Below are 26,947 nucleotides of genomic sequence, written 5' to 3'. Positions count from 1 at the left end.
GACTGGAACACATGCTTGCAGATGAGGATAACAACTGGGTTTAGCTTCTACACCAACACAGGGACATGGGTTTACATTACCCCAGCACAAAATACAGTCAGCCACTAAATGTTCTTTTATCATAGGTCACCGCAGACAAGCTATATTTTTAATGGGCACTTTGGACCTCATTCAGACCCGCTCGCAAGCGCTGAGCGCTTGCAAGCAGGTCGATGTTTAGGCCCTGCGCACGTGCAGCGGCCACACTGCGCGTGCGCAAGCCCCGGAGCGAGAGAGAAATTCTCTCACTCCGGAGCTCACTACAAAAGGGGTGGCTGTCGATGTGATCAACAGCTTGCCCTGTTTTGTAGGCGTGGCAGGGGGGGGGGGGGTGGTTTCACAAACGGAGGCGTTCTTTAAGGAACGCCTGCCGTTTTGTGGGCGGCCGCAATGACATCAGCAGTGATGTCAGTGGGGAGCTTCCTGGTAACCCACAGCTTAGCTAGGGACCAGGAGGCCGCACTTCAAAATACAAGCGGCCGCCCACATTCAGAACGAGCGCTCGCATTTTGCCAGCACCTCTGAATGAAGGCCTTTGTTTCTTCACCAGCACAAGGGCAGAGATCCCATGATGGACTAAGTTAACAGGGCATGCCTACAATACCCTACATTATGCCACTACCACCAGACCCAACCTCTCAGGTGCAAATACGGGCAGTGCTGTTGCAGCCATAATGACTGGAAGTGGAGGTAGCAATAGTTGGGTGCTCACTGGTTAACAAGGATATACAGCCAGTAGCCTTCACTTCACCACCAAGAAGCATGCAAGCCCAGGACTCCTCATAAATCACCCGCCTCAGCGCACTGCCAGTGCAATGTGACATCATGACATCACGTCACCTAGCCCTGCAGCCTCCCAAGCAAAGGAGCCGCAGCCTGCCCCTAACACAATGGCAAGGTGCAGGCAGCTGTGTCACAGTGACACAGTCTGACTGCTACCTGCCGCCGAAGCTTAATAATGCATGTCGCTGGCTGCGGCCAGGTCAGGGAGCTCTCCTCTATGCAGCACTCTACCTCAGCCAAGTAACCAGCTTATCTATAGAACTGGCCCTGCCACTAGCCACCACTACACCACTAAACACACTCCACACTGTCCCTCTTCAAACTCCAACCAACAAAACCATCAAAGGTCGGGCTGTTAGGGGCGTATTTATATGCTTGGGCAGTATGTAGATGACATGTGACTGCTTCAACCAATCAGAACACGTTTCTAGGATTATGCATGCATTCTCGTGCGTGATTTGAAAACACACTTCCATGCTTGTGCGTATTTATCATCGCTCGTATTGTGAAACCTTGTAGACATGTGTGTTGTGTTCCGCACGTGTTTGGGACAAAACTCATTTGTCTTCACCATTGGAAAACACGATTTTGCCAAACTTGAATCTTTGTAAATTATCGAGTTTGGTCTGGGAAAACTTGTGCTTGTTTGTATGAACATGCTCAAGTTTTTTTTATCAACCTTACTCGATTCTTAGTAAATTTACCCCTTAGTGTACACCTTTATGTGTGCTGGGCTGACCAACCTGACACACTAGGACAAAACCATGGAGTTGTACTATGGGCCTGATTCAGAGCCGCTCGCAATTAGCGCTCGCTCGTTCAGAAAAAGGGGGTGGCTATTCAAATGAACCGTTCGCTCCTTGCGGTCTGTTGCCGCCTCCATGTCTGAACGAGCGAACAAAACATGCGCTCGTTTATTTGATAAAAACGCCCCCTGGCCGCTCGCATCATACGTCATGTCCGCTATTTATTAGATTAATCGAGTACATCGAACAGCGTATGAACTGCTCGCTATTCTTGTGGCTGGTTTTTCCTACCACTATATTGCGAGCAGTTCTGACTATAAAACAACCAGGTGACGTGGTCAATGACGCTGCTGTATTAATTATGCACACCCATAAAACGCCTGCTTTGACCTTTAAGCACGCCTGCGTTCTGATCTCCACTCCCCGTTTTCAAGCACCTTCCCCTGTTACCACCCACATACGCCTCCTCCTGTCACTCAAAATAGCAGGCCTTCGCTATATAGCGAACAAACGATTTTCGGCTGCACTGACTGGTTCGCGCATGCGTATTACAAACCATACGCAGATGTGCGAACATCGCTCGGAACGAGCGTACTGCCGCTTACGAGCGGCTCTGAATGAGGTCCTATGTGCATTGCCTGCTTCATAACCCACTGACTATGTCTGATTACAAGAAATTCTTTTAGACATTGAAGATTTGCGCCTTATAACTTTTTCCACTAAATGATGTTTTTTTTATTTCTCTGTTTATCTTTCCTTGTACCATTTGCTAATTCTGGGCCTGATTCAGCATGGATCGCAATTGCAGCCGCGTCCGCAGATCGGTCGATGGTGCATACTGCGCAAGCATCGCAGTGTGAGTGCGTGAGTTAGCATTGCGATCACACTGCGATCACGCACGCTGAAAGAAAGCCATCGCAGGGTGAGTGATGGACGTCAGCATTTGGGGTGGTGACGGGGGAGTGGTTGGAGAAACGCAGGCGCACCTGCAAGGTCTTACGGATGTGTGATAGCGGCAGTGGACATCTCTATGCTGGTTTTGCGATTGCAATCATTAGCATATTTTAGCAGCAGACCTCCGTGCGTAATTGCAGCTGTGATTACAACAGCGATCAGTAGTGAATCAGGCCTTCGGTTCTTACTTTGTCCATGTGTAGATTGATATTTATTGTGGGTGAATATTTGAAGCGTCATATTCTCATTAAGCCTGTCTGTTGTGTTCTATATGGCTGCATATAGTATATCCACACAATCTGCCTGATTCTGAGTCACACACTGCTCTGTATGTGGCCGCATCTAATGAATTTGAACAAAGTGCACTTGTGCCGTAGTGAGCATATGCATCTTTGTATATCTCCAGGCGTTCCTGAGTTGGACGCATCTCAGCCGTTTCTCTCCAACGTGAAGTGTTTCTGGGTGTCAACCGGATGGGCGGACATGATAAAATCGTCTCGTGGGAGTGTATTGGTCATGTACTGTAGCCAGAGATGAGTTCTATTCCGAGTTGTGTGTATGGCATGGGGACGCCAATTTAATATGGGTCTCTTTCACCCAGTATAGGGTAGGTGTACAACAGTGGAGGCAGTGCAATGCATAAAGCAAGCATACACAGTGCATTAGCATTCGGTTCCCAAAATATCAGCATTCCAACTATGGCCACATATGGAGCTGTGGGCGACTCAGAATCAGGCACGATGTGCAGCGATGCTCCAGGACTGAAGTGTCCGCTGGTATGTTTTCTATGTAAATGTGGACAATAAGGGTTACCTCTAGGGAAGACTAGGCAAAACGGCTAATAAACAATCTTGAAGTTTTGCGTTGCTCGAGCTTTAGATATGGGTGTGACGGGCAGTTATACATTTCTGTGACTTTTCATAAAGGCTTCATCCTGTAAATATTTAGTTTGGCTTATATATTTTTCCCCCTGTTTCCGATCACAATAGCAACCCCATCGGTTGCTGTGGCTATAGGCTACAGATTGCAGAATTTACTGGGAGAGGGATCCTCCCCAGTATTAGCCGCTCGTGCATATGCTATCTGATGACCGTGCATGCGCAGTAGGTCCTGCAGCACAAAGTAAAGTGATCACTAATGCAATCACTTTATACATTGCAGGAATCCGGTCTTTGGATGTGATTCTTAATGAATTCGGGAGGTACAGAATATCTAATTATTGGGTTTAAATCCGCTAATTGATAAATGGGGCTGCCACTCACACCTTGGTTTCACTATCACTGGGAGAACCACATGCTCCAATCCGAACAGTCTGTCGGCATACTAACTACATCCCATAATATCTCTCTCTCTCTCGTTATAGTTTTGTCAAACTTAAAATTAAAGCAGCAAAATTAAAATGAAGAGCAAGGTGGTACCCAAGTCCTGATTGTGTGCTTTCTCCTGCCCTTCAAAATACAGCAGACTGTATCCACTCCATAGTTTCCCCATGCCAACAGGACACATTGGCTCTTGGTCAGTCTGACTGTGCTTCACTAGGAGATAGCCAATGTTCACACTTCTTCCCGGCATGCCTGGCAGCCCAACAGTACCCGGTACACCATCATTTCCTGCAAAATACAGGAAACGTTATTCTGTACTGTCCAAGCTTTTCACATTTACATAATCTTTGCTTACATAAATACATACATAGAATGACTAGAACTGAATAATATTATGTATGTTTTGGTTACATGTATGTCTGATCATGTTAGTTTAATAGAGATGAATGATTAGATTATTCCTTATCTGATTCATCAGATTTTTGACGGCGTCTGTGTCACCAAAGTAAGTGAAAAATGTTGCACAATTTTTTCAGGATTCACAAGTAACCAAACACACTAGAGATAAACATCGAATCCTGACGCCGGCATCCCAACCAGGTTACCATCCCGACAGCTGTAAGTACTAACATAACCCCTAACCCAACCCCTTAGTGCCTAACCCTAACCCTCCCCTCCCCACACCCTAAACCTAACTCTCTCCCCTTAGTGCCTAACCCTACCCTCCCCCTAGTGCCTAACCCTAACCCTCCCCCTAGTGCCTAACCCTCCCCCTAACCCCGGTACTTACCTTTGGGATCCCGGCGGTCGGGGTGCCATCGCCGGGATTCAGATAAGTGTCGGGAATCCAGTATTAGCATTGTGAATGCCGGAATCCCTGCTGTCGGGATCCTGAACGTATCCCGGATGCAGATCATGCAAACTCTTCCCTCATTCTGCATTTTTATAAGGACTAATGGAAAAGAAGTTTTGAAAATAATAGTGAGAATAAGGAGCTCATTCCTAAAGTGATATAGAATTCAATTATGTTGTGCCCTTTCTACACAGTGGGTAAAGGGCAATAGTCTTAAGTGGTTCGCAGTAGGGGTCCTGGTGGGAGAGTGGATTAAATTATATTGTCATTGTGCCATTAAACATCAACTTTCTCCCACACCCCTTTATCATTAATCATAATTGTACAGGTTCTTTGTTCAATGTCAATTCAAGTAAAGTAAAACATTTTAGAAAAATACATGCTTTCTTTTTTTTCTTTTATAGGGGGGGGGGGAGTCACAGTATTCAAACTGCAACCTGCAACATAATGTAAACCAGAGTGTGCCTCAAATTAGTCCCAGTTACATGTGCATAAATCACCTGCTGTAACAATTAGAATGTGTGTGCATCCAGGTCAGCAATGTCTTCTTAATATCAGTAGGCAACAGAATGCAGTCCCCAGGCTTCAGAGGTTGCAAAATATATTCTGGTTTTGTCTAAGCACTGCAGCAATAAATGACAATCAGAAGACCGCAGGTGTGGGAAGCAGAGTGAAAGAAAGGATCTGCTGGATCCATACACAGGGTCATACACTCTGGATCAGGAACACTGAGGGGCTCATTTGGAATTGGCTGCACACTTGTTTTTTGTGCAAATTGCACTTTTTTGTACTGTGCATGTGCAGGAATATTTTTACTCATTAATCAATTTGCTGATTTAGCTGCATTTTGCACTTACACCTCCTTAGACTAATAGAAGCAGAACAGACGCTTAGAGGGAGGGACCATGTACAGTAAGGGTGCGTTCCTGATGAGTGTGTACATGGATGATGTTTTTTATCTATAACATATCTCTCTCCAGCTCATGGTTATTGGGACAGGACACTTGCTGTTGATTCATACCATACACAGTAGTTTACATTCATTATATCAGGCCCTAAAAAGCAGTAACTAAACCACGTGACATAGTTATATTATATATATCATATTGTAGTAACTATATACATTAGCACAATCTCATTTACCTTTATATCCAACTGGGCCCCTCGATCCAGTTGGTCCCTGCTCTCCGCGAGTGCCAGGTCTAGCAGACGTTCCTGGTATACCCGGTATGCCTTGTTTACCTTGTGGGCCCTGTATACCTGCAAGGTAGTTCAGCTTATTCATAAGTTTGAAGTGTTAAGAATTGAATAATCATTAACTTAATATTTCTCACGCGCCTCATGTCCCGGAATTTACCATCACTGTCATGATCACTTCCCATGCTTGTCACCTCTTGGATTAACCACACATCCAATCATTGACCACATGCTGCCAATTTCCCTCATGCAATATCTATAGAATATGCTGCTTTTTGAGACACTACGGGGTATACTTACTAAAATGCGGGTTTATAGAAGTGGAGATGTTGCGAATAGCAATTAATAAGATTCCACTTAACTTGTATCTAGCCCCTTCTAGAAGATAATAGCTAGAATCTCATTGGTTGCTAGGGGCAACATCTCCAGTTCTCAAAACCCACACTTTAGTAAATATACCCCCATGCCACCAAGATCTTAGACCATGCACTAATTATAGTGCATGGTCTACTGTAATTCTCTAACTGCTCTTCCCTTCAGTCACAAATGAGCCTCCTTATACCTCTAAAGATAAAACTCAAAGTAGTATTATTACTCTACAATTACATCCTCAATTCAGCTCTATCCTACACATGAAACCCTGTCTCAGAGTGCTCTCACTGACTCCCACGGTGCTTATCCCAAACTCTTTTTCTTACCAGTCTTCTCTGGAATTCTCTCCCTCAGCTTCTGAACCTTTAATCAGTCACTGACAAGGCACCTTTTCCTGACCCCTTATTCCACCATCCTGCTGTGCACTTTACCTTCACCACAGTATCACCCTGCTTAGTGCTTACCACCACCCAGCTCAAACACTGTGCTCTCTATTCACTATTCCCTTTACACTGTATGCTCTCACAATAATTGTTAATATTTCTAACAGTGAGATTTTAAACATGTATTATATTACAAAGGTAAAATCCATCAGCAACTTTTATATATGTAATAGGACTGTATACTCAAGTCAATACACTATAAAATATGAAGATATATTTCTATTATAAAGTGACTACATGGCAATGTGTATTATATGGACATTCTGCTAAGGAGTTTGCAATCTACAGTCTTGGTTGATGAAACAGATTCAATTAGATACTTTTTTTTATGAGATACTGAAATGAGTGGTGGTATAACTGCTTGAATGACAAGCTAAGATATAGGTTCCATATAGTAATTATATGTCTACAAATAAACACTGGGAATAGACAAGTTAATTGGTATCCATGCTGGAATGTTCGTGTATATATTCATCATACTGTTAGCAAGTGGTGTAGTTTCCAATATAATTCTGTAACTGAGCAAACTCTAGTCCTACCTGGTTTACACTAGAATATGATGCATGGTCTTTCTTTTGCACAGAAAATATATAGCCATTTGTAGTTGCATATCAAGGGTATACTCTGTTTTGATTTGGAAGACAAATGTAAATTTTACATTTATAAATTATATATTTAATTGAAAGATTTCTTTCATTCCCCTTTAGTTGTTTTATACATTTTCAATATTTAACACTACTGTTGAAATATTCTTACCTTCATACCCAACAGGTCCCCAAAGTCCCATGTCACCTTGTAGGCCTACAGGGCCAACCAACCCTATTTCACCAATAACCCCTCGTTCTGCCTCCATTTTCAATGGTTCAGCGGCATAGCCAGGTCTTCCAGGTTCACCCTGCAGCCCTTCAAAAGACAAAACAACAGATACTTTTATTTTAAAAATAGTATACAAATCATGCTTACCTTACCATTTATGGACAGGACCTCTATTGCTTATAACAACTTACATCCCAGTGTTTTGCATGGACATTGCCAGGACTGATGTCACATTTAGCACAGTATTCTAAATGATAAATTGACCACATGCCCACAGATAAATTGCCAGACTTCTCAATTTTGAAATGACAAAGTGGGTTTAGGACACCAAGGATAAACATTTACTCTTTAATAAACAATTTGTGTTTAAATGAAAGTGAATTATTGTAACATAAGGAAATAGATACATCGTATTATTTATTAATCTCTTCACCGACATCTCTCTGCTATTTACATTTAACATTTGGGTTAGTTGAAAACATTTCATAAATTTATTTCATTTGCTATTATGGCTACAATTACATATCTGTTACAGAACTACAGCATTGCTACAATTACATATCTGCTACAGAACTACAGAATGGCTACAATTACATATCTACTACAGCATTGCTGCAATTACATATATGCTACAGAACGAGAGAATGGCTACAATTACATATCTGCTACAGAGCTACAGCATTGCTACAATTACATATCTGCTACAGAATGGCTACAATTACATATCTGCTACAGAACTAAAGCATTGCTACAATTACATATCTGCTACAGAACTAAAGCATTGCTACAATTACATATATGCTACAGAACTACAGAATGGCTACAATTACATTTCTGCTACAGAACTACAGAATGGCTACAATTACATGTATGCTACAGAACTAGAGAATGGCTACAATTAAATTTCTGCTACAGAACTAAAGCATTGCTACAATTACATATCTGCTACAGAACTAAAGCAGTGCTACAATTACATATCTGCTACAGAACTACAGAATGGCTACAATTACATTTCTGCTACAGAACTACAGAATTGCTACAATTACATATCTGCTACAGAACTACAGCATTGCTACAATTACATATCTGCTACAGAACTACAGAATGGCTAAAATTACATTTCTGCTACAGAACTACAGCATTGCTACAATTACATATCTGCTACAGAACTAAAGCATTGCTACAATTACATATATGCTACAGAACTAGAGAATAGCTACAATTACATATCTGCTACAGAACTACAGCATTGCTACAATTACATATCTGCTACAGAACTACAGAATGGCTACAATTACATATCTGCTACAGAACTACAGCATTGCTACAATTACATATATGCTACAGAACTAGAGAATGGCTACAATTACATATCTGCTACAGAACTACAGCATTGCTACAATTACATATCTGCTACAGAACTAGAGAATGGCTACAATTACATATCTGCTACAGAACTACAGCATTGCTACAATTACATATCTGCTACAGAACTAAAGCATTGCTACAATTACATATCTGCTACAGAACTAAAGCATTGCTACAATTACATATATGCTACAGAACTACAGAATGGCTACAATTACATTTCTGCTACAGAACGGCTACAATTACATATATGCTACAGAACTACAGCATTGCTACAATTACATATCTGCTACAGAACTAAAGCATTGCTACAATTACATATATGCTACAGAACTAGAGAATGGCTACAATTACATATCTGCTACAGAACTACAGCATTGCTACAATTACATATCTGCTATAGAACTACAGAATGGCTACAATTACATATCTGCTACAGAACTACAGCATTGCTACAATTACATATATGCTACAGAACTAGAGAATGGCTACAATTACATATCTGCTACAGAACTACAGCATTGCTACAATTACATATCTGCTACAGAACTACAGAATGGCTACAATTACATTTCTGCTACAGAACTAAAGCATTGCTACAATTACATATCTGCTACAGAACTAAAGCATTGCTACAATTACATATCTGCTACAGAACTACAGAATGGCTACAATTACATATCTGCTACAGAACTAAAGCATTGCTACAATTACATATATGCTACAGAACTAGAGAATGGCTACAATTACATATCTGCTACAGAACTACAGCATTGCTACAATTACATATCTGCTACAGAACTAAAGCATTGCTACAATTACATATCTGCTACAGAACTAAAGCATTGCTACAATTACATATATGCTACAGAACTACAGAATGGCTACAATTACATTTCTGCTACAGAACGGCTACAATTACATATATGCTACAGAACTACAGCATTGCTACAATTACATATCTGCTACAGAACTAAAGCATTGCTACAATTACATATATGCTACAGAACTAGAGAATGGCTACAATTACATATCTGCTACAGAACTACAGCATGGCTACAATTACATAGCTGCTACAGAACTACAGAATGGCTACAATTGCATTTCTTCTACAGAACTAAAGCATTGCTACAATTGCATTTCTGCTACAGAACTAAAGCATTGCTACAATTGCATTTCTGCTACAGAACTAAAGCATTGCTACAATTACATATCTGCTACAGAACTAAAGCATTGCTACAATTACATATATGCTACAGAACTACAGAATGGCTACAATTACATTTCTGCTACAGAACTACAGAATGGCTACAATTACATATATGCTACAGAACTAGAGAATGGCTACAATTACATTTCTGCTACAGAACTAAAGCATTGCTACAATTACATATCTGCTACAGAACTAAAGCAGTGCTACAATTACATATCTGCTACAGAACGACAGAATGGCTACAATTACTTATCTGCTATAGAAGTACAATATGGATACAAATACATATCTGCTAAACAACTTACAGCATGGCTACAATTACATACAGTCAGGTGCATAAATATTGGGACATTGACAGAATTTTCATATTTTGGCCTCTATTCACCACCACAATGGCTTTGAAATAAAACAAACAAGATGTGATTTAACTGCAGACTTTCAGATTTAATTTGAGGGTAATTACATCCAAATCAGGTGAACGGTGTAGGAATTACAATGGTTTTTATATGTGCCTCCCACTTTTTAAGGGGCCAAAAGTAATGGGACTATCAACTCAAAAGCTATTTCATGGACAGGTGTGGGCTATTCCCTCATTATTTCATTATCAATTAAGCAGGTAAAAGGTCTGGAGTTGATGCTAGGTGTGACATTTGCTTTTGGAATCAGTTGCTGTTGACTCTCAATATGAGATCCAAAGACCTGTCGCTGTCAGTGAAGAAAGTCATCATTAGGCTGAAAAATCAAAACAAACCCATCAGAGAGATAGCAAAAACATTAGGTGTGGCCAAATCAACTGTTTGGAACATTCTTAAAAAGAAAGAACGCACCGGAGAGCTCAGCAACACCAAAAGACCCGGAAGACCACGGAAAACAACTGTGGTGGATGACAGAAGAATTATTTCCCTGGTGAAGAAAAACCCCTTCACAACAATTGGCCAAATCAAGAACACTCTCCAGGAGGTAGGTGTATATGTGTCAAAGTCAATAATCAAGAGAAGACTTCAGAGTGAATATAGAGAGTTCACCACAAGATGTAAACCATTGGTGAGCCACAAAAACAGGAAGACCAGATTAGAGTTTGCCAAACAACATCTAAAAAAGCCATTACAGTTCTGTAACAACATCCTATGGACAGATGAGACAAAGAGCAACTTGTACCAGAGTGATGGGAAGAGAAGAGTATGGAGAAGGAAAGGAACTGCTCATGATCCAAAACATACCACCTCATCAGTGAAGCATGGTGGTGGTAGTGTCATGGTGTGGGCATGTATGGCTGCCAATGGAACTAGTTCCCTTGTATTTATTGATGACGTGACTGCTGACAAAAGCAGCATAATGAATTCTGAAGTGTTTCGGGCAATATTATATGCTCATATTCAGTAAATGCTTCAGAACTCATTGGACGGCGCTTCACAGTGCAGATGGACAATGACCCGAAGCATACTGCAAAAGCAACCAAAGAGTTTTTTAAGGCTAAAAAGTGGAATGTTATGCAATTGCCAAGTCAATCCCCTGACCTGAATCCGATTGAGCATGCATGTCACATGATGAAGACAAAACTGAAGGGAAAATGCCCCAAGAACAAGCAGGAACTGAAGACATTTGCAGTTAAGGCCTGGCAGAGCATCACCAGGGATGAAACCCAGCATCTGGTGATGTCTATGCGGTCCAGACTTCAGGCTGTAATTGCCTGCAAAGGATTTGCAACAAAGTATTAAAAAGTGAAAGTTAGATTTAGGATTGTTTAGTTTGTCCCATTACTTTTGGCCCCTTAAAAAGTGGGAGGCACATATAGAAACCGTTGTAATTCCTACACCGTTCACCTGATTTGGATGTAATTACCCTCAAATTAAATCTGAAAGTCTGCAGTTAAAGCACATCTTGTTTGTTTCATTTCAAAGCCATTGTGGTGGTGAATAGAGGCCAAAATATGAAAATTCTGTAATTGTCCCAATATTTATGCACCTGACTGTATTTGTACATACGACCCTAATATAATAAGAACGTTGTGTCTGTCTGTGTGTTCCAAGTTGGAACAAAAACTACTTAATTGATTTTCATGAAAACTGCATTATTGTGTAGTGGAAGCTCCTAGAAATAACTAGCACTTTGTTTCATCTCAATTCGTCAAGTTAAAGCTGAGCAATAAAAAAAAATATATATATTGACATCATCAATGCAAGAGATAGGTGTGGTACCAGGCATGTGGCTTTTAAGTATTGGGGCAGGTGCTTCGTGCCCGGGTTCACTTGAATAGAATAGGCTACATAGCAGTTTGTGCACAGGGCAGACAGTGACATTGGTGTGAGTGGTGTGTGAAGGTGCTACTGGTTACATGGGCCACTCCTGCGAAACGCAGGAGTGCCAGTGCGTTTGAACACTGTTGCAGGGGCATGCATAAATTATCCACTGAGATGTCCTACACAGCCTGAGCACTCATAGCGTGCGGTGAAGTTAGCAATTTCTGAGTAAGGTCAGACCTTGTGCAAGTGTGCATGAGGCTGCGATGGTCCTCGATTGTACTGACGGTTTCACAGTCTTGCTAAACATTACGGATGTGTGTAAGGTAAGGTGGACGTCCTTGTGTAGTGCTGCGACGGCATAGCGATTGCAATGGATTAGCATACTTTCGCAGTTGAACTGTGTGTGTAATCGCTATTGCATTCGCAGTTGCGATCCGTAATGAATCAGGCCCTAAGTACTTGGGGTTATTGTTTTTGTCACAAAGGAATTCTTGGTACATTTGTACTTATTGTAGACTTAGTCTCAACATTCTAATATAATCTGAAGATATATATTTCTGCTACACAGGTTGCTCTTTACTGTACGTGTAATATAAAGTATACTTTAAGTATATGAAGTACAAGCACGTCTAGGGTGCCCAAACATAATCCTTTGGGTGCCCATACCACCATTAGGGCACCCAAAACAACCGAGTTTGCACACATTTCTTCTCACACCTCAAGAGGCTGCTAAAAGAAATGTGTCCCCCGCAGCTTTAGGTGTCCGAATGGAGCAACAATTGATTTGCTCCGTCGGGCGCCTATTCGTACAACTGAATTGGAAACAATTGAATTGCAGCCATATTTAGAATATAATGACCTTAAGAAAAAATATTGTGTACAACATGTGGACTAATACTGCACCTTGCATGGGGAACAAGGGAAATGGTACTTGGCAGTTGGTCTGTAATACGTAAGCGGCAATATTGAGGAGTTCAACATTTACTAAGGAAAATTATTACAACCATTTCCAGGATACTCTCACCTCGCTCAGTCCTCTCACTGATTGATATGAAAACCTGTCTAGAAGTTCTGGGGGCCTTTGCCCACTTGGAAGACAGAACATTTCCCGTACAGGAGAGATTGCAGCAGAATGTTTCTGGGAACATTATAATAATGCTGCATCCCTTCCCCATATTTCTGGTATTATAGATAAAGTAGACCCAACACAAAACATAGATTCCTGCTATATATTTACAACAGTGACACTTACAAGATGTTAAATAGATCTCTTGTAATTAGATGACCTGATTTGCTTTATGTTTAATTACTGTTTATTTAGTTGTTTTATGTGTTCCACAATCTCTTCAGTTGTCAGCCTATGGATCTATTTATCCTTTTTAACCAAAGATCCATATTTCCAGTAATTTCTGTACTTGTATCTGCTGTCAGTGAATCTCTCTTCTTAGTTAGTTAGAATTCTTTTGTACTATACATTTATTCCAGTGAAAAAAAAGCCACATTTTCTAGAGAGAACGTTTTGTGTTTTTCTTAATAGACTGTAGTTGGCCTTTCATTCAGCTCATCAACAGTTCTTTAATTTCTCAATTAGGTGATAAATAGGATCAGTGGCAGCCATTTAGAAAGCAGGATTCAAGTGGGTAAATTATTTTCAGAGTTAGGTGCTTGCTTACAACACCAACTTCAAATGCTAAAAGCACCTGACATCACTCTATAGGAAGTTACTTATAAATATAATCTTCGGCAGAGTTTTGAATGTGATAAATGGGGTTGACATGGGTAACCATCAAATAGAAAAACAAAGAAAGGTGTTATCTCTCTCTCCAGTCCTCCCTCCCACTTCTCCTCCTCACTCCTCTCCCTCTTTATTACTGACATGCTCCTCCGCTGTGTTCTGTTTTCTTCTTCCTCTTTTGTCTTCTCTTCTAGACTTCTACTCTTTCTTCTCCGGGAAGCTGGCAGGTTCTCCTTTATGCTTGCTCCTCTCTTCATCCGCTCTTTTAGGGATAAGACATTGTGACACTGTGACATCACAAAGTCTCCACTCCCCTGTATGCTGCTGCCGGCGCCTAATACAGAGTACGACACAGCAGGGTGCATGGTAGGCATACTGATCTATAGCAGCAGGCTCACCAGCTCCAGCACTGCCTTTGAGAAAGCTGTCTGTGACATGGAAACGCGTCAGGCACACCACCAGAGGACCATCCACTCATTGTTGGACTATTCACTGTATATCTTTTGGAGAAAGAACTTGTGCCATTAAGAAAGCACTGGATTATTCAAAAACAAGCCACTTTGGAATCATCTATTTATGGGAGTTTAATACAGCCAAGGGACTGCACAGGCTACAGGTTATTATTTACCCTGCTGGACATTGTTACTTCTACCATAATGAACTAAGTGGTACCGGTATATATAAATGCTACATGGATCCTATGTTTTAATCATAGAGTGATCTTTTCTTGTGGAAATAGTTTTCCTCTGGTGTAGTAATTACACATGATTAGTAGGGGTTCTTTTTGATTTTATGTTTGATTTGTATATGTATATGATACTTTTACAGATTGCACAGCATGCTTATTAAATATGTATTTTATTTCTTAAAAGGTTTTCTCACAGTGTTTTTTTCATAGTAATCTTGCTTCCCTAATGACGGTGATAGTCACTCGACTAATTTAACAACAATGTTATAACAGTACTATATTTATGCGTCGTTTTGTCTATTTTTATAGTTTTTATGATAGTATCACCAGCACTATTACAGTACATTGTGGGAAGTGGCAGTGCTATCATGGGTTGGAGCAGCAGAAGTGCCACCCGCAGGTAATCGGGTCCTGGGCAACAGCACCGACTGCACCTCCCTATCTACTGCCCTGCCTGGGCTGTGTCTGAGCTGGAAGATGAGCCCAGAATGGCAGAAGCCAAAGGCACAGTCGGCGGTTGGGGGAGCAGGTACTCCCTCCCGGCTACGGCGCTCCTGGTGACGGTCCTGTCAGCTCGTGCCTTGAGCCACTCCTGACAACATGGCTACAATTACATATCTACTATAGAACTACAATATGAAAAATCATTGCGTTACCTGTGTCTCCCCTGTCACCCTTTGGTCCTTTAGGACCTCTGTCTCCTGGCAATCCAGGTTTTCCAAATAAACCATCCTTTCCTTCTTGACCTTTTTGTCCTTTTGATTTAAAACAAAGAAAGAAATGTGTTATTGTAACAAGTGTATTGAAGGAGATCATTAATATAACAATGTAAAAACCATGTACATACCTTTTACTCCAGGATTCCCAGAGATACCAGTAATGCCTTGCTGTCCTAGGTCACCAGAAATTCCTTTAACACCAACTAGTCCTTGCACTCCGAGTGATCCCGGTAATCCTTTAATACCAGGATGAGCAGGCATACCTGGTCTTCCTCGAGGACCTGGGTAGCCTGTAATTAATTTCAGAGACATTAAGATTATCACAGTTCTATGATGAGGTATCGGTTAAATGCTATCAACCTGTAGTTGTACAACCAGTAACGAGGGTTCAGAGTTGAAAGCATCTGTGGTATTCGCTGGGAAACTCTGCAGGTAGGTTGGACTTATTATGCCTGGTACACAGGCCATGGTCTCCAGTACTGGTTACAGGTGTGATAGATGATAGTTAACACTATGAGAAGTCAGCAAGCCAGGGTCTGGTACACTTGAGGTCTTGTATAGATCCCCAGTCACTGCTGCCCCTTCTTTTTTGGAATCCAAGATGGCCAATGTGAAACTGCTCTATATGGATAGAGAGGATTCACTTTGGCCAAAAATGAGGCTGTCCCTGTCTTGGAGCTAGCTGAGACGCGGGGAAGAGACCACAGCCTGCTTCTCGACTCTGAGTTTAGATAGAACCTGAACTAATACAGTTTGTTCCAGTGTCCTCATTATTATGGACCCTCTGTGCTGATGTGGGATTAATCTCATTATTTTATCTAACTCCTAGTCTAAGGGTCTATAAACCAGAAAAGCCCTAACTCCAGTGAAAAAGGATGTTTCCCCCGAAATCAGGGTTTTTTGCTAGGGCTAACAACGGTCGCATCAGTTGCCATCTTTCATTGACAGTAGCCATATCCAGCGATATCTTCCCCATGCTTTGCAGAACAAGTACTGCCACCATCCTCTGATCACTATCTCAATCTCAAAAGGGTGACAGTGGTGAGCAATAAAGGAGAAAATTAATTATTGCTAAAACATTCTTTTCCTTTTTTTTTGCAATTTCTGGTTATTGAAAGCCAGCACAAAATAGAATGAACATGTCAGGACTGGTACAGGAACAACAAAGCATAGAATAATACATTTAACATGTTGTTGTAGGAACAACAGTAAGTGTTGGGTCACATTTTACAAAAAAAAGCACTTATGAAAGACATAAGAACAAATAAGAAACACGATAATAAAAAGGGAAGGAAAGGAGGGAAAGAGAAAATGTCAGAAGGGAAGAACCTCACTGCCAGGAATAAAGGATATGGATCAACACAATAATAGTAGGAGAGTAGCCTATCAAAACATTGCGCAGTACCCTTGGGGGTGGATAACAACCTCTCTCCACTCACCACCCTAGTCCCCTACAGAGCGATTTGTAATGGTCAGATTCCTTATAAAGTAGCCAAGGGTACCAGATCGCTGTGAAATCTTGATGACCATTCAGTAAAGGTAGTATGATGTTGTCCATGGACATATAGTGGTCAAGCCGAGCACACCATTTATTCATGGTGGGACGGTAGCAGACCTCCGCTTTTGAGGCACTGAGTATATGTCTCAGTAAAGTTTTTCAAAATGCGCCTGGGGTTTTCATACAGTAGGAGATACAGAAGCTAGAAACTAGGGCAAGAAGGCAGATCCTCCTGGAGGATAATACTCGTAGTCTCTATCACCTTATCCCAAAATGGGCGAAATAGTGGACATTCAAACCAAATATATCGAGAGGAGTACCCAAAACCGCATTACACCTCCAACGCATATTAGGGACCCCAGGATACATTTTAGCCAGCAGACTGGGGCAACTGTACCAACGAGATAATACTTTGTAGTGCATTTTTATCACCAACAAATTGAGCTAGAGAATGTGTTGCTAAAAATTTCCGGCCAATCACCCTCCCCCACCCAATTCTTCAAATCGACCTCCTAATCCCTTGTGAATTTAAGCCTAGTGGAAAAATGGTGATCAATGAGTAGTTTATAAATAAAGGACAGAGGGTGTGAAGGGTAGGAATGGGACAGGCACATATTTTCAAATGGAATAAGCCCACAGCCATAGGCATTAGCGAATACCAGGCCTAGGAGAAAGTGCTTTATCTGGAGTTATTTCCATATCTCCCCATTAGACAGGCCCCATTGGCCTGTATAGAGGGAAAACTCAAAACACCAGAGGAGTCTAGTAATTGGCGTACCATAGAAATCCCTTGTAATCGACATAATTGAAATTAATTGGGCAGCAGCCCTGGGGAAAAAGCCGGATTCCAAATAATGAAGTTAACTGGGAAGGACCAGGTGAGAGGAGTGGTTAGAACCGGAAACGACGCTAGCAAGAAATAGTAGGACCCAGCAAGGAGTAACGTAATAGAGGTGTAGGGTATGTAGCCAGGGCAACCCAGGGGTCAGAGTAGAGAGAGAAGCAGCTTCTATAGCCACGCATTGTTTCCTATCGTCAACTCTACACCATTCCATAACCCTTGTGAGCAGCACAGCATTATAATGAGAGAGGAAGTGTGGCAATTGTAAACCTCCCAGGTGCTTAGATCTATACAGTACCTCATGTTTAAAACGTGGCCTACGACCCGCCCATAAATAATCTCTAATGACATGGTGCAATTCCGTGAACCAAGAGTACGGTATCGATATGGGAAGAGTTTGCTGAAGATACAGCACCCTAGGGAGCACATTCATTTTGATTATTCCAATCAAAATGACAAAAATATAGTTGGAATCTGCTGACATGTAGCCACATGAATCAAATCTAGAACCTTAGTTGTATTGTCCCTAGCCTCACAACCAGGACAAAGCCCACCTGGTCCGAATGGATCAAACTATGAAGAAGTAATTTGAGGCGGTTAGCCATTAGTTTAGCAAATAGCTTCAAATCTACATTTAGCAGGGATATAGGCTGGAACACTGGTCCGGGTCCTTCCCTTCTTTCGGTATATTCGTAATATGAGCATGTAAGGATTGAGAGGAGAAGTGTGAGAGATCTGAAACCTTATTGAACGCCCTTAGCATCAAGGGGGAAAGGACATCGCTAAAGGTTTTTATAGTAAGCAATGGAAAACTCATCGGGGCTCAGATTCTAGCCATTCGGGGTTGACTTAATGGCCCCCTCCAGTTCAGTTAGTGTAAACGGCTCCTCAAGTGCCTTTGCATCTGTTTCCGAAAGGGTGGAGAATCCAACCTCCTCAAGGTAAGCCTTAATTGAAGCCCTCTTTAACAACAAACCATCTTCGGTTCTCAGACCCTTCAAGTTGTATAATTGGGAATAATATGAATGAAAAGCTGTGGCTATAACTTTTGTGGAATTACAAACATTTTTTTTTTCCAGATTGAGATTTTATACGGGCAATGAATGTGGACGCACACTGGGAACAGAGGCCCTGATTCAGAGCCGGACGCTCTGACAGAGCACTCGCTCTGAATCAGGGCTGTCCTTAATTTTTAGAGCGGCCTCCTGGCCGCTCATATAGCTGTGGGTGAGCATCCACCCTTGTGGTAGGGTCTCGTTGCCGCAAGCCCTGGAGTGCTTTCGGCTCTATCAGAGCCGAAGGCACTCCCACTGACATCATTTGTGATGTCAGTGGGGCCGGCCCCAGATGGTAGGCGTTCCCATGGGAACGCCTCCGTCTGGGCAGCCACGCCCCCGGCACACCCACCAAAGGGGGCATGCTGTCACTCACCATCGACAGCACGCCCCCTTTGGTGCGAGACCCGGAGCGACGGTTTGCCCGTCGCTATCCGGGTCTCGCGCATGCGCGTGACGGAGCCGCCTCCGTCGTGCGCATGTGCACTGGGCCAACATCGACCCGCTTGCAAGCGCTCAGCGATCGCGAGTGGGTCTGAATCAGGCCCAAAGTGCCCTAGCCAGGTTTGTTTCCCCCCCAAAAAGTAGCGGCTACAGCATTTCCGAGCATCTACTTTCATTTTTTGGCAGATATAAGGATATTAAGGGCCTGGCGAGCATCTGTAAGAGACTGAAAAGTCTCAGCGGACAGGGAGGATTTGTGGAAAAGTTGCACGGTTCGTATCTTCTGCAATAAGGCTTCCCTTGCTGCTAATAGTTGCTTTTTTAAGTGTGCCTAAAGCTAAAGACGTTTGCGTCGCAGGGCACATTTGTGTGCTTCCCAGATTGTTACCTTGAATGTGTCAGGTAGGTCATTTGTGGCAATATATTCTTCTATAGCTTCCTTAACCTGTCACCTACAAACTGAATCTTGAAGCAACATGTCATTCAAGCGCCAGGAATAAGACTTATGACAAGAAGAGGGCAGCCTAATATTCAGCGAGATATAGGCATGATCTGACTAAGAAATGTTACCTATTGTTGTATCCATCGCTAAATGCACAAACCAGTGAGATAGGAAGAGATAATCTAGTCTAGTGTAGACATTGTGTGGGTGCGAATAGAAGGTGTAATCGCTCATAGTAGGGTGATGAATACGTCACATATCAACCAATTTATGGTCATGTAAGGGTCGTTTGACTCTACGGTGGAGTTTGTTAGAATATATAGGTGATGGTTAGAGGAGTCTAGATTAGGGTTTAGGGACCAATTTAAATCACCCCCTCAACATGCGGCTGGACAAGATTTAAGACTCTGTCGAGGAAGACTGGTTGGGCACTGTTTGGAGCATAGATGTTGACGAAGGTAAATGCCTGAGAGAATATCTTGCACTTCGACAGCAAGACACGGCCTACCACTAACTGGAGGGAGGTGATATCGACTATGGGAAAATGACGGGCAAATAAAATTGCAACTCCCAAGGTCTTACCCTCAGTCTTATTAAAGAAATAACTGCATGGCAAATCTCTATTCCCGAGAGAAGGAGCAGGGTCCCCTTTAAAATGTATTTCCTGTAAGAAGGCAACATCAGCCTTTTCCACCGTCAATTCGCGTAACACCCGAGACCACCTCTCAGGAGTGTTGAGTTCCTTAGCGTTAATAGAAACAATATTTAACTGAGACATCAGAAAGTAACAGAATATTTGTAAAACAGGACATAGATATACATCATTATTAACCTCCTACAAGTAGCATAACATAAAGAATAAGGGAAACAGGCAGGAGGCGGATGGTGAGCAGTACCTTGGCATTGAGGAATGAGGGAAAGAACAAAAAGGGAGGAAAAAAGAGGAAGGATGAACAATACACAACCTAAAAATAAAAGCTTGACATAAGAAAATAAAAAAGAGAAAACACCGCTCCAGTTTTGCCACTAGGCACAGGACCAAACCTAGTGGTGCAAAGAGGTAACAGGGGAGAAGCAGTTGTGACCACTGGCACAAATTCGTAACAGAAAGTACGTACGATAATATATCTTTTCATAAAAACAAAAACATAAATACCCTAAAGAAAGGGAACTCTGGCCCTGATTCAGAGCCGGACGCTCTGACAGAGCGCTCGCTCTGAATCAGGGCCGGGCTATTTTTTTTTTAGAATGGCCTCCTGGCCACTCGCATAGCTGTGGGTGACCACCCACAACTATAGCGAGCGGCCAGGAAGATGGTCGCGATGGTCTTGACCATCGGGCTTGCGACGAGACCCTCGTGGTAGGGTCTCGTTGCCGCAAGCCCCAGAGAGATTTCGGCTCTAACAGAGCCGAAATCTCTCCCACTGACATCACTCGTGATGTCAGTGGGGCCGCCCCCAAACGGAGGCGTTCACATGGGAACGCCTCCGTTTGGGCAGCCACCCCCCCGGCCCGCCCACCAAAGGGGGCGTGCTGTCACTCAAGATCGACAGCATGCCCCCTTTGGTACGAGACCCAGAGCGACGGAGTGCCCGTCGCTATCCGGGTCTCGCGCATGCGCACGACGGAGCCGGCTCCTTCGTGCACATGCGCAGTCGCCCACCATCGACCCAGTTGCGAGCGCACAGCGCTTGCGACCGGGTCAGAATCAGGCCCTATTATCAATAAAGGTAACTAAAGAACCCTAGTGTAAATAATTGAGTAACAATCAGAGAATGGAGAACTGACACAAACCAACAGGAAGGAGGGAGTAGGAACGATGGGCCTCATATAACTCCTAAGAGAGGAGAAAGTTACTAATAAAGAATCCCATAGAACCAGTAAGAAGTAACAGAATAAATGGACAATAAACCAAGGCCACAAGGAAGTCTCTATAAGTGGGTCAGGATACCAGTCTTTGAAAGACAAGGCAAAGACCCATAACTCACTTGACCCAACCAGGCCCATCAACTTGAGAAACTGCAGAAGTCAGGTGGTGACGTCTCCATCCTCTAGGGGAGGCTCCCACAGTCTGAAAATGGACCACCTTGGGAGGAGCCAAAGGCGGGAGGAGAAGTGTCTGAAGAGCCTGCCACTCCGGAACATGAACCTGGGCAATGTCCAGAGCTGAACAAAAGGAGATAATATATTCAGGGGCATGTAGTGTGGCTGATTTACCTCTGTTAGTAGCAGTGAGGCTAAAAGGGTAACCCCATTGACACTTAATGTTGAGGGAGCACAGGTTCTCAGTCAGGGGTTTCAGCTGACGACTCAATTGGAGGGTGTGCCAGGAAAGGTCTTGGAACACCTGAATCGGATGACCATCAAATTCCAGACCTCCAGAACCACGAAGCCTACAGAGAATCTCGTCCTTTTGAATGAAGTAGTGCAGGCGGCAGATTACATCCCTTGGAAATTCACATTGAAGACCCCTGGTCCTAAGGCCATCAGCTCTTCTGGCATATGCCAGAAGTTCCCCGAATGCAAGTCCAGCCCTGGTAGAGAGGGATTTAAGAAGATGGAGGACTCTCTGTATATCCCGTTGCTCATCTTGGGGAGGTGTATCTGAGTGCTCACCCAGCCTAGATGGGGTCCGAGGTTGAGGAGTGGGCCAGCGAGGCAGGTCCCGATGAAGAGCACATGATGTATTCTCTGGGAGAGTGGAGGAAGCGCCGTAAGTCTGTACAGGGCGACTTTCAGTGGTGTGGGAGACACTTTTCGACCCTCGTTGCTGTCGTCGACTCATGAAAAGAGATAACTACTGTGGAGAGACGAATGTGTAGAACAAAAACAGATACTCTTATGGGGGGCATCCACTAGACGATTTTATCCCTGTCCAACCTCTTAACAATTTTCCCTTGAAATTTGATCTTCCACTCTGAACAATTTGCAAAAGATTTGTAAAAGATTTGCAAACGATTTGCAAAAGATCTAACGATAAACTATTGTTGTTTCAATCTGTGATTGAGAGCTTTCAGCTATAGTGGGCAGATAGTGGTTCATCGTTTGATCGTTCAGCGTGAACGATGTGTAAACGATGTGCAAACAATTTGTAAGCAATCAAGTGAAATTGACCTGCATGTTCAGTCGATGGAGGAGACGATCAAACGACCAGCGGGAGTGCGCATCATACATCGTTAGAAACAATTACTGCACGATTTGCAAACGATGTTCAAACGATTATCGAACGATTTTATCATTATAGTTCAATCGTTCAACTTTATTGTCTAGTGGATAGCCCCCTTTAGCTTGGAGCATACAGAAGAGTCCAGGGCCATAACGCGGGTAGTACGACCTGTGCCACCGCAGAGGGCACCGCAGACCAGTGGGCGCTGTTTGGGCCTGTCAATGTTCTGTTTATTATCATTCTCACTTGTAGCTTTCTCTTCTTTTATCCCCAGCATCTCCTGGCCTCTCCTATCTCTTCTCTGGTCCTTCCCCATGAGGCCAGGGCCCTTTTTCGGATGCGCTTCTTATGTCCCTATTTGGAAAATAGGGGAGGGGGGCGCCAATGCTCTTTATGGCACAGGGCACCAAAAAGTCTAGTTACATCTCTGGGAGAATCGTCACAATACGCAAATCTAACATAATAGTATACCCCAGACAAATATCACTGGTCAACAAATCCCACACCAGGGCTGTGGCAATCAGTAGGGTATATAAGGAAGAGCATCTATCACATGATGACTCCTGTGTGCCAGGTGCCTCTAGCCACCACTCCCCGTAGAGGCACTAGAAAGCTATCAGGGGAACAGACGTGTTGGTGCAATATTCACATGACATAAGAAAAACAGGAGGTCTGTAAGAACAGCGGTTCGCCACAAGATGGTGCTAAAGAATCATAAATATATTCACAATTTCACATATTGTACAAGCACTCCTCATCCTGATGTTACTGTATGTATGATAATGAAAAAGGCAAATTAAATCCCACAATGAAAATAAGGGAGCAGGGCTATATTTACAGTGGAATATAGTGTGGGAGCTTCTGTATAATATTTACTTGCTGTCCCTATAGTGAAGGGGCACCCACAGGGGATGATCCGGCCGACAGGAGGTGCAGACGGCTAGACACCCGGTGGTGAGAACTCTGCTTCCAGTGTGGACGGCAGTTCCGGGGTTCGGCTCCACAGAGGGTCAGAGAGCAGAGTGACTGCGGCGGGGAGGCCAGGCGGCTATGAGCGACGGGCCCCTTCTCTCTGGATCCCCCCAGTGCCTGCCATCACTCCAGACCGGGACTTCAGATGGGCGGACAAGCTGCAGCCTGCAAAACCTCAGGTGGTCCCCGGCTCTGCGTACTTAGATCCCCAATAACCACGGGCAAGTGGAGCAAAGCTGGTGGTCCCCAAAGCTGAGAGCCAGAAAGGGGGCCAATTAAGCACACTCCCGGGAGCATACAGAAGATGCTGCTTCTCCCGATGGCTGCCAGGACATGTCCCCCTAATTTCAAATTAAATTATTTTTGTTTCTAATTTTGACTAATTTTTTTAACAAAACTGCTACTGCCAGCCTGAGATTGGGCTTGAATTTCTTTATACATGTGATTCAGCAATTCCCGACTATGCTTTTGTTATTTCTGCTGTTATCAAGCTAATGATCTAATTGGCTACAACACTAAGGACATCCTGGAAGAGCAGGAGTCTGATGAGGGCCTTGGGGGGCGTGTTCAAACATTCAGGGGTCTATTTACTAAACAGTGTTAGGAGACAGAGTGAAAAGTGATAAGAAAGTGATAAGGTGCCAGCCACTCAGCTCCCAACTGTCATTTTTCAAATACAGCCTATGAGATGGCAGTTAGGAGCTGATTGAAAAGTGATAAGGTGCCAGCCAATCAGCTCCTAACTGCCATCTCACAGGCTGTGTTTGAAAAATGACAGTTAGGAGCTGATATCACTTTTCACTCTGTCTCCTAACACAGCTTAGTAAACAGACCCCTCAGCCTGAAGATGTGAACAGGGCCTCCAGGGTGAAACGCGCATCATAGTGCTGACCCGATACAAGCACAGGAGAATTTTATCTCAACATTGCTCAACAGGTATTCTATTTCCCACTGGGTGCCCTCACATCAGTGCAAATGAGACAGGACTTCCTGCCATGTCCTTTGATATTAGGACCTCAGCTCTTGCTGTGCACTGACAGTAGAAGCACCCTCTACTCTTTTTATCTGACCAGAATCTATCCCTAGTGCTCTCATCTACCATAAAGTGCTTAGACATATGGCATGAAAGTATAAGCTGGGGGATCATAGATCTGGTCTCTACAGTATTTGCCTTTTTGTAGCACAACACGCACTACCTCCATTATGTGAATATGCAATTATTGATCCACTATTTTATGTTAATCAAACGGTGCACCTGCAAAATTAACAAATACATTGTATGTGTATAAGTCAATAAGCAGCACTGTTCATAATTGTATATGAAAACCAATTTACAGATCGCCATATAAAGGGTTAATTGCTAGTGACCTTTTCTTAGCCTGTGTAATTTTGGAAGGTCCTCTGCGGGGTATGCAGTCAGGAAGCCGACGGTGGAAATGCCGACCGCCGGCTTCCCGACTGTCATATCCTGGCAAGGTACTAATGATAGGCGTCGAAATCCCGATGCCTATCATTAGCCTTACGCTGCGAGACCGACGCCCGGCATACCGAACGAAGGAAAGCCAGGCGGTGGCGGCGGACAGCCACGGGTGGGGACGGTTAGGTTAGGGGCTCCGGGAAGGACTTAGGGTTAGGCAGCCCCCCAGGAGGGTTAGGTTAGGGGAAGGGGGGGTTAGGGTTAGGCACCCCCTGGGGGAGGTTAGGTTTAGGAACCCCACGGGAGGGTGCAGGGGTGGGGGGTTATGTTTAAGCACCCCTGGGGGGGTTCGGGTTAGGCACTTGGGGGGGAGGTTGGGCCCCCCTAAAGGAGGGTTAGGGGAGGAAAAGGTTAGGGATAGATTAAATACTTACCGTGTCGGGATCTAGTCCTGTCGAGCTTCCGGCATCGGTATTACATCCACCGGGCTCACGTCCGGCGGATTTCATACCGATCCCCTCTGCAGCTGCTATATGAACATATACTCACACAAATTGTCTCTAATCTTACAAATGACATTTGCAGGTTATTTATTGTTGACCATTAACTTTGGAGTATACTATGCTGGTATTATTGAGATAGTATTTCCTGCTGGCATTATTCAGAGAACTTGTTATATTATAGACATACTCACACAGGTGGTCTATTATTAGTGACATTTACAGATCATTATTTCAAGGGTTTATTGTTATTGACCTCTTTTTTTATCATTATTTTTGGAATAATCTTGTGCTGATACTACTGAGAGAAACTAGTATATGAATATGACAATCAGAAAGGCTGTCATATATACTGAAATACCCATAGGTTTCTTGTACAACAATGCTACACTGAATGCTATAGATGGTGTTATACTGTAAGTTTTTAGAGCCCTGAGACAAGTGTATGTTTTGCAACACAGGAAGTATTTATACACCTTTTATATTTTATCCTTTGTCTACATAAACCGTCGTACCAACACAATACAAATGACGTGTTTATACAAATGATGTGTTTATACAAATGACGTGTTTATACAAAAGATATTATTGTACTGAAATTAATCACTTCACCTATTTTGATTTTGGGACCGTTTTCGTCCAAACAGACTCAGCAACATCCACCCACTTATTCTCTTATTAATTTTAATGTATTAAAAATCAGTGTCGTGCAGGGGTTGCGGGCAGCTGGGTATGCCCCCAAAGTGATGAAACCGGGGGTATTCCGCAAGAACAAGGCCACTCCCAGTGAGGCCATGCCGCCTTTTCAGCCGTGCATGCCGGAGGTTTACGCAGGGGGTTTACTTACCACAGGGGGAGTCAACAAACTCAGTGCCGCCACTGTTTAAAATAAAAGCTATATTTTATCTTTATTAACACTATATAATGTAAGAACGCCCCACAAACGAGTCCTCTGTCTTTCTTCTTTGGTAAATAGTCCATATTTCAAGAAAGGGTATTTAATCCTCATCTATATAAAGGTGTTGTGGGATCTTTTCATCTCTGGAGCATTTTCAATCTATTTTTTTTTTATTTTCTGGACACTAGGGTGTTTCATCATTTAGGGCAAGGGTGGGGAACCT

At 43.1% G+C, this 26,947-nt stretch overlaps 1 protein-coding gene across 2 annotated transcripts in view; it reads right to left on the bottom strand.

The window, feature by feature from the left end:
• The window catches only part of COL4A2 (collagen type IV alpha 2 chain), a 308,996-nt gene that overhangs the window by 4,391 nt on the left and 277,658 nt on the right, over positions 1-26,947 (bottom strand). For both annotated transcript variants that reach the window (XM_088458348.1, XM_088458357.1), the window contains exons 43-47: positions 15,620-15,781; positions 15,429-15,527; positions 7,466-7,612; positions 5,841-5,957; positions 3,941-4,132 (exon numbers count right to left, since the gene is read on the bottom strand). In XM_088458348.1, coding sequence (XP_088314474.1) covers positions 3,941-4,132; positions 5,841-5,957; positions 7,466-7,612; positions 15,429-15,527; positions 15,620-15,781 — 717 coding nt within the window. The remainder of the gene's footprint in view (positions 1-3,940; positions 4,133-5,840; positions 5,958-7,465; positions 7,613-15,428; positions 15,528-15,619; positions 15,782-26,947) is intronic.

This window comes from Taudactylus pleione, unplaced genomic scaffold, assembly GCF_031769625.1.
Source record: "Taudactylus pleione unplaced genomic scaffold, aTauple2 ptg000041l, whole genome shotgun sequence".
In the NCBI taxonomy this organism is placed as follows: domain Eukaryota; kingdom Metazoa; phylum Chordata; class Amphibia; order Anura; family Myobatrachidae; genus Taudactylus; species Taudactylus pleione.
This window is presented reverse-complemented; position numbering and strand designations above follow the sequence as displayed.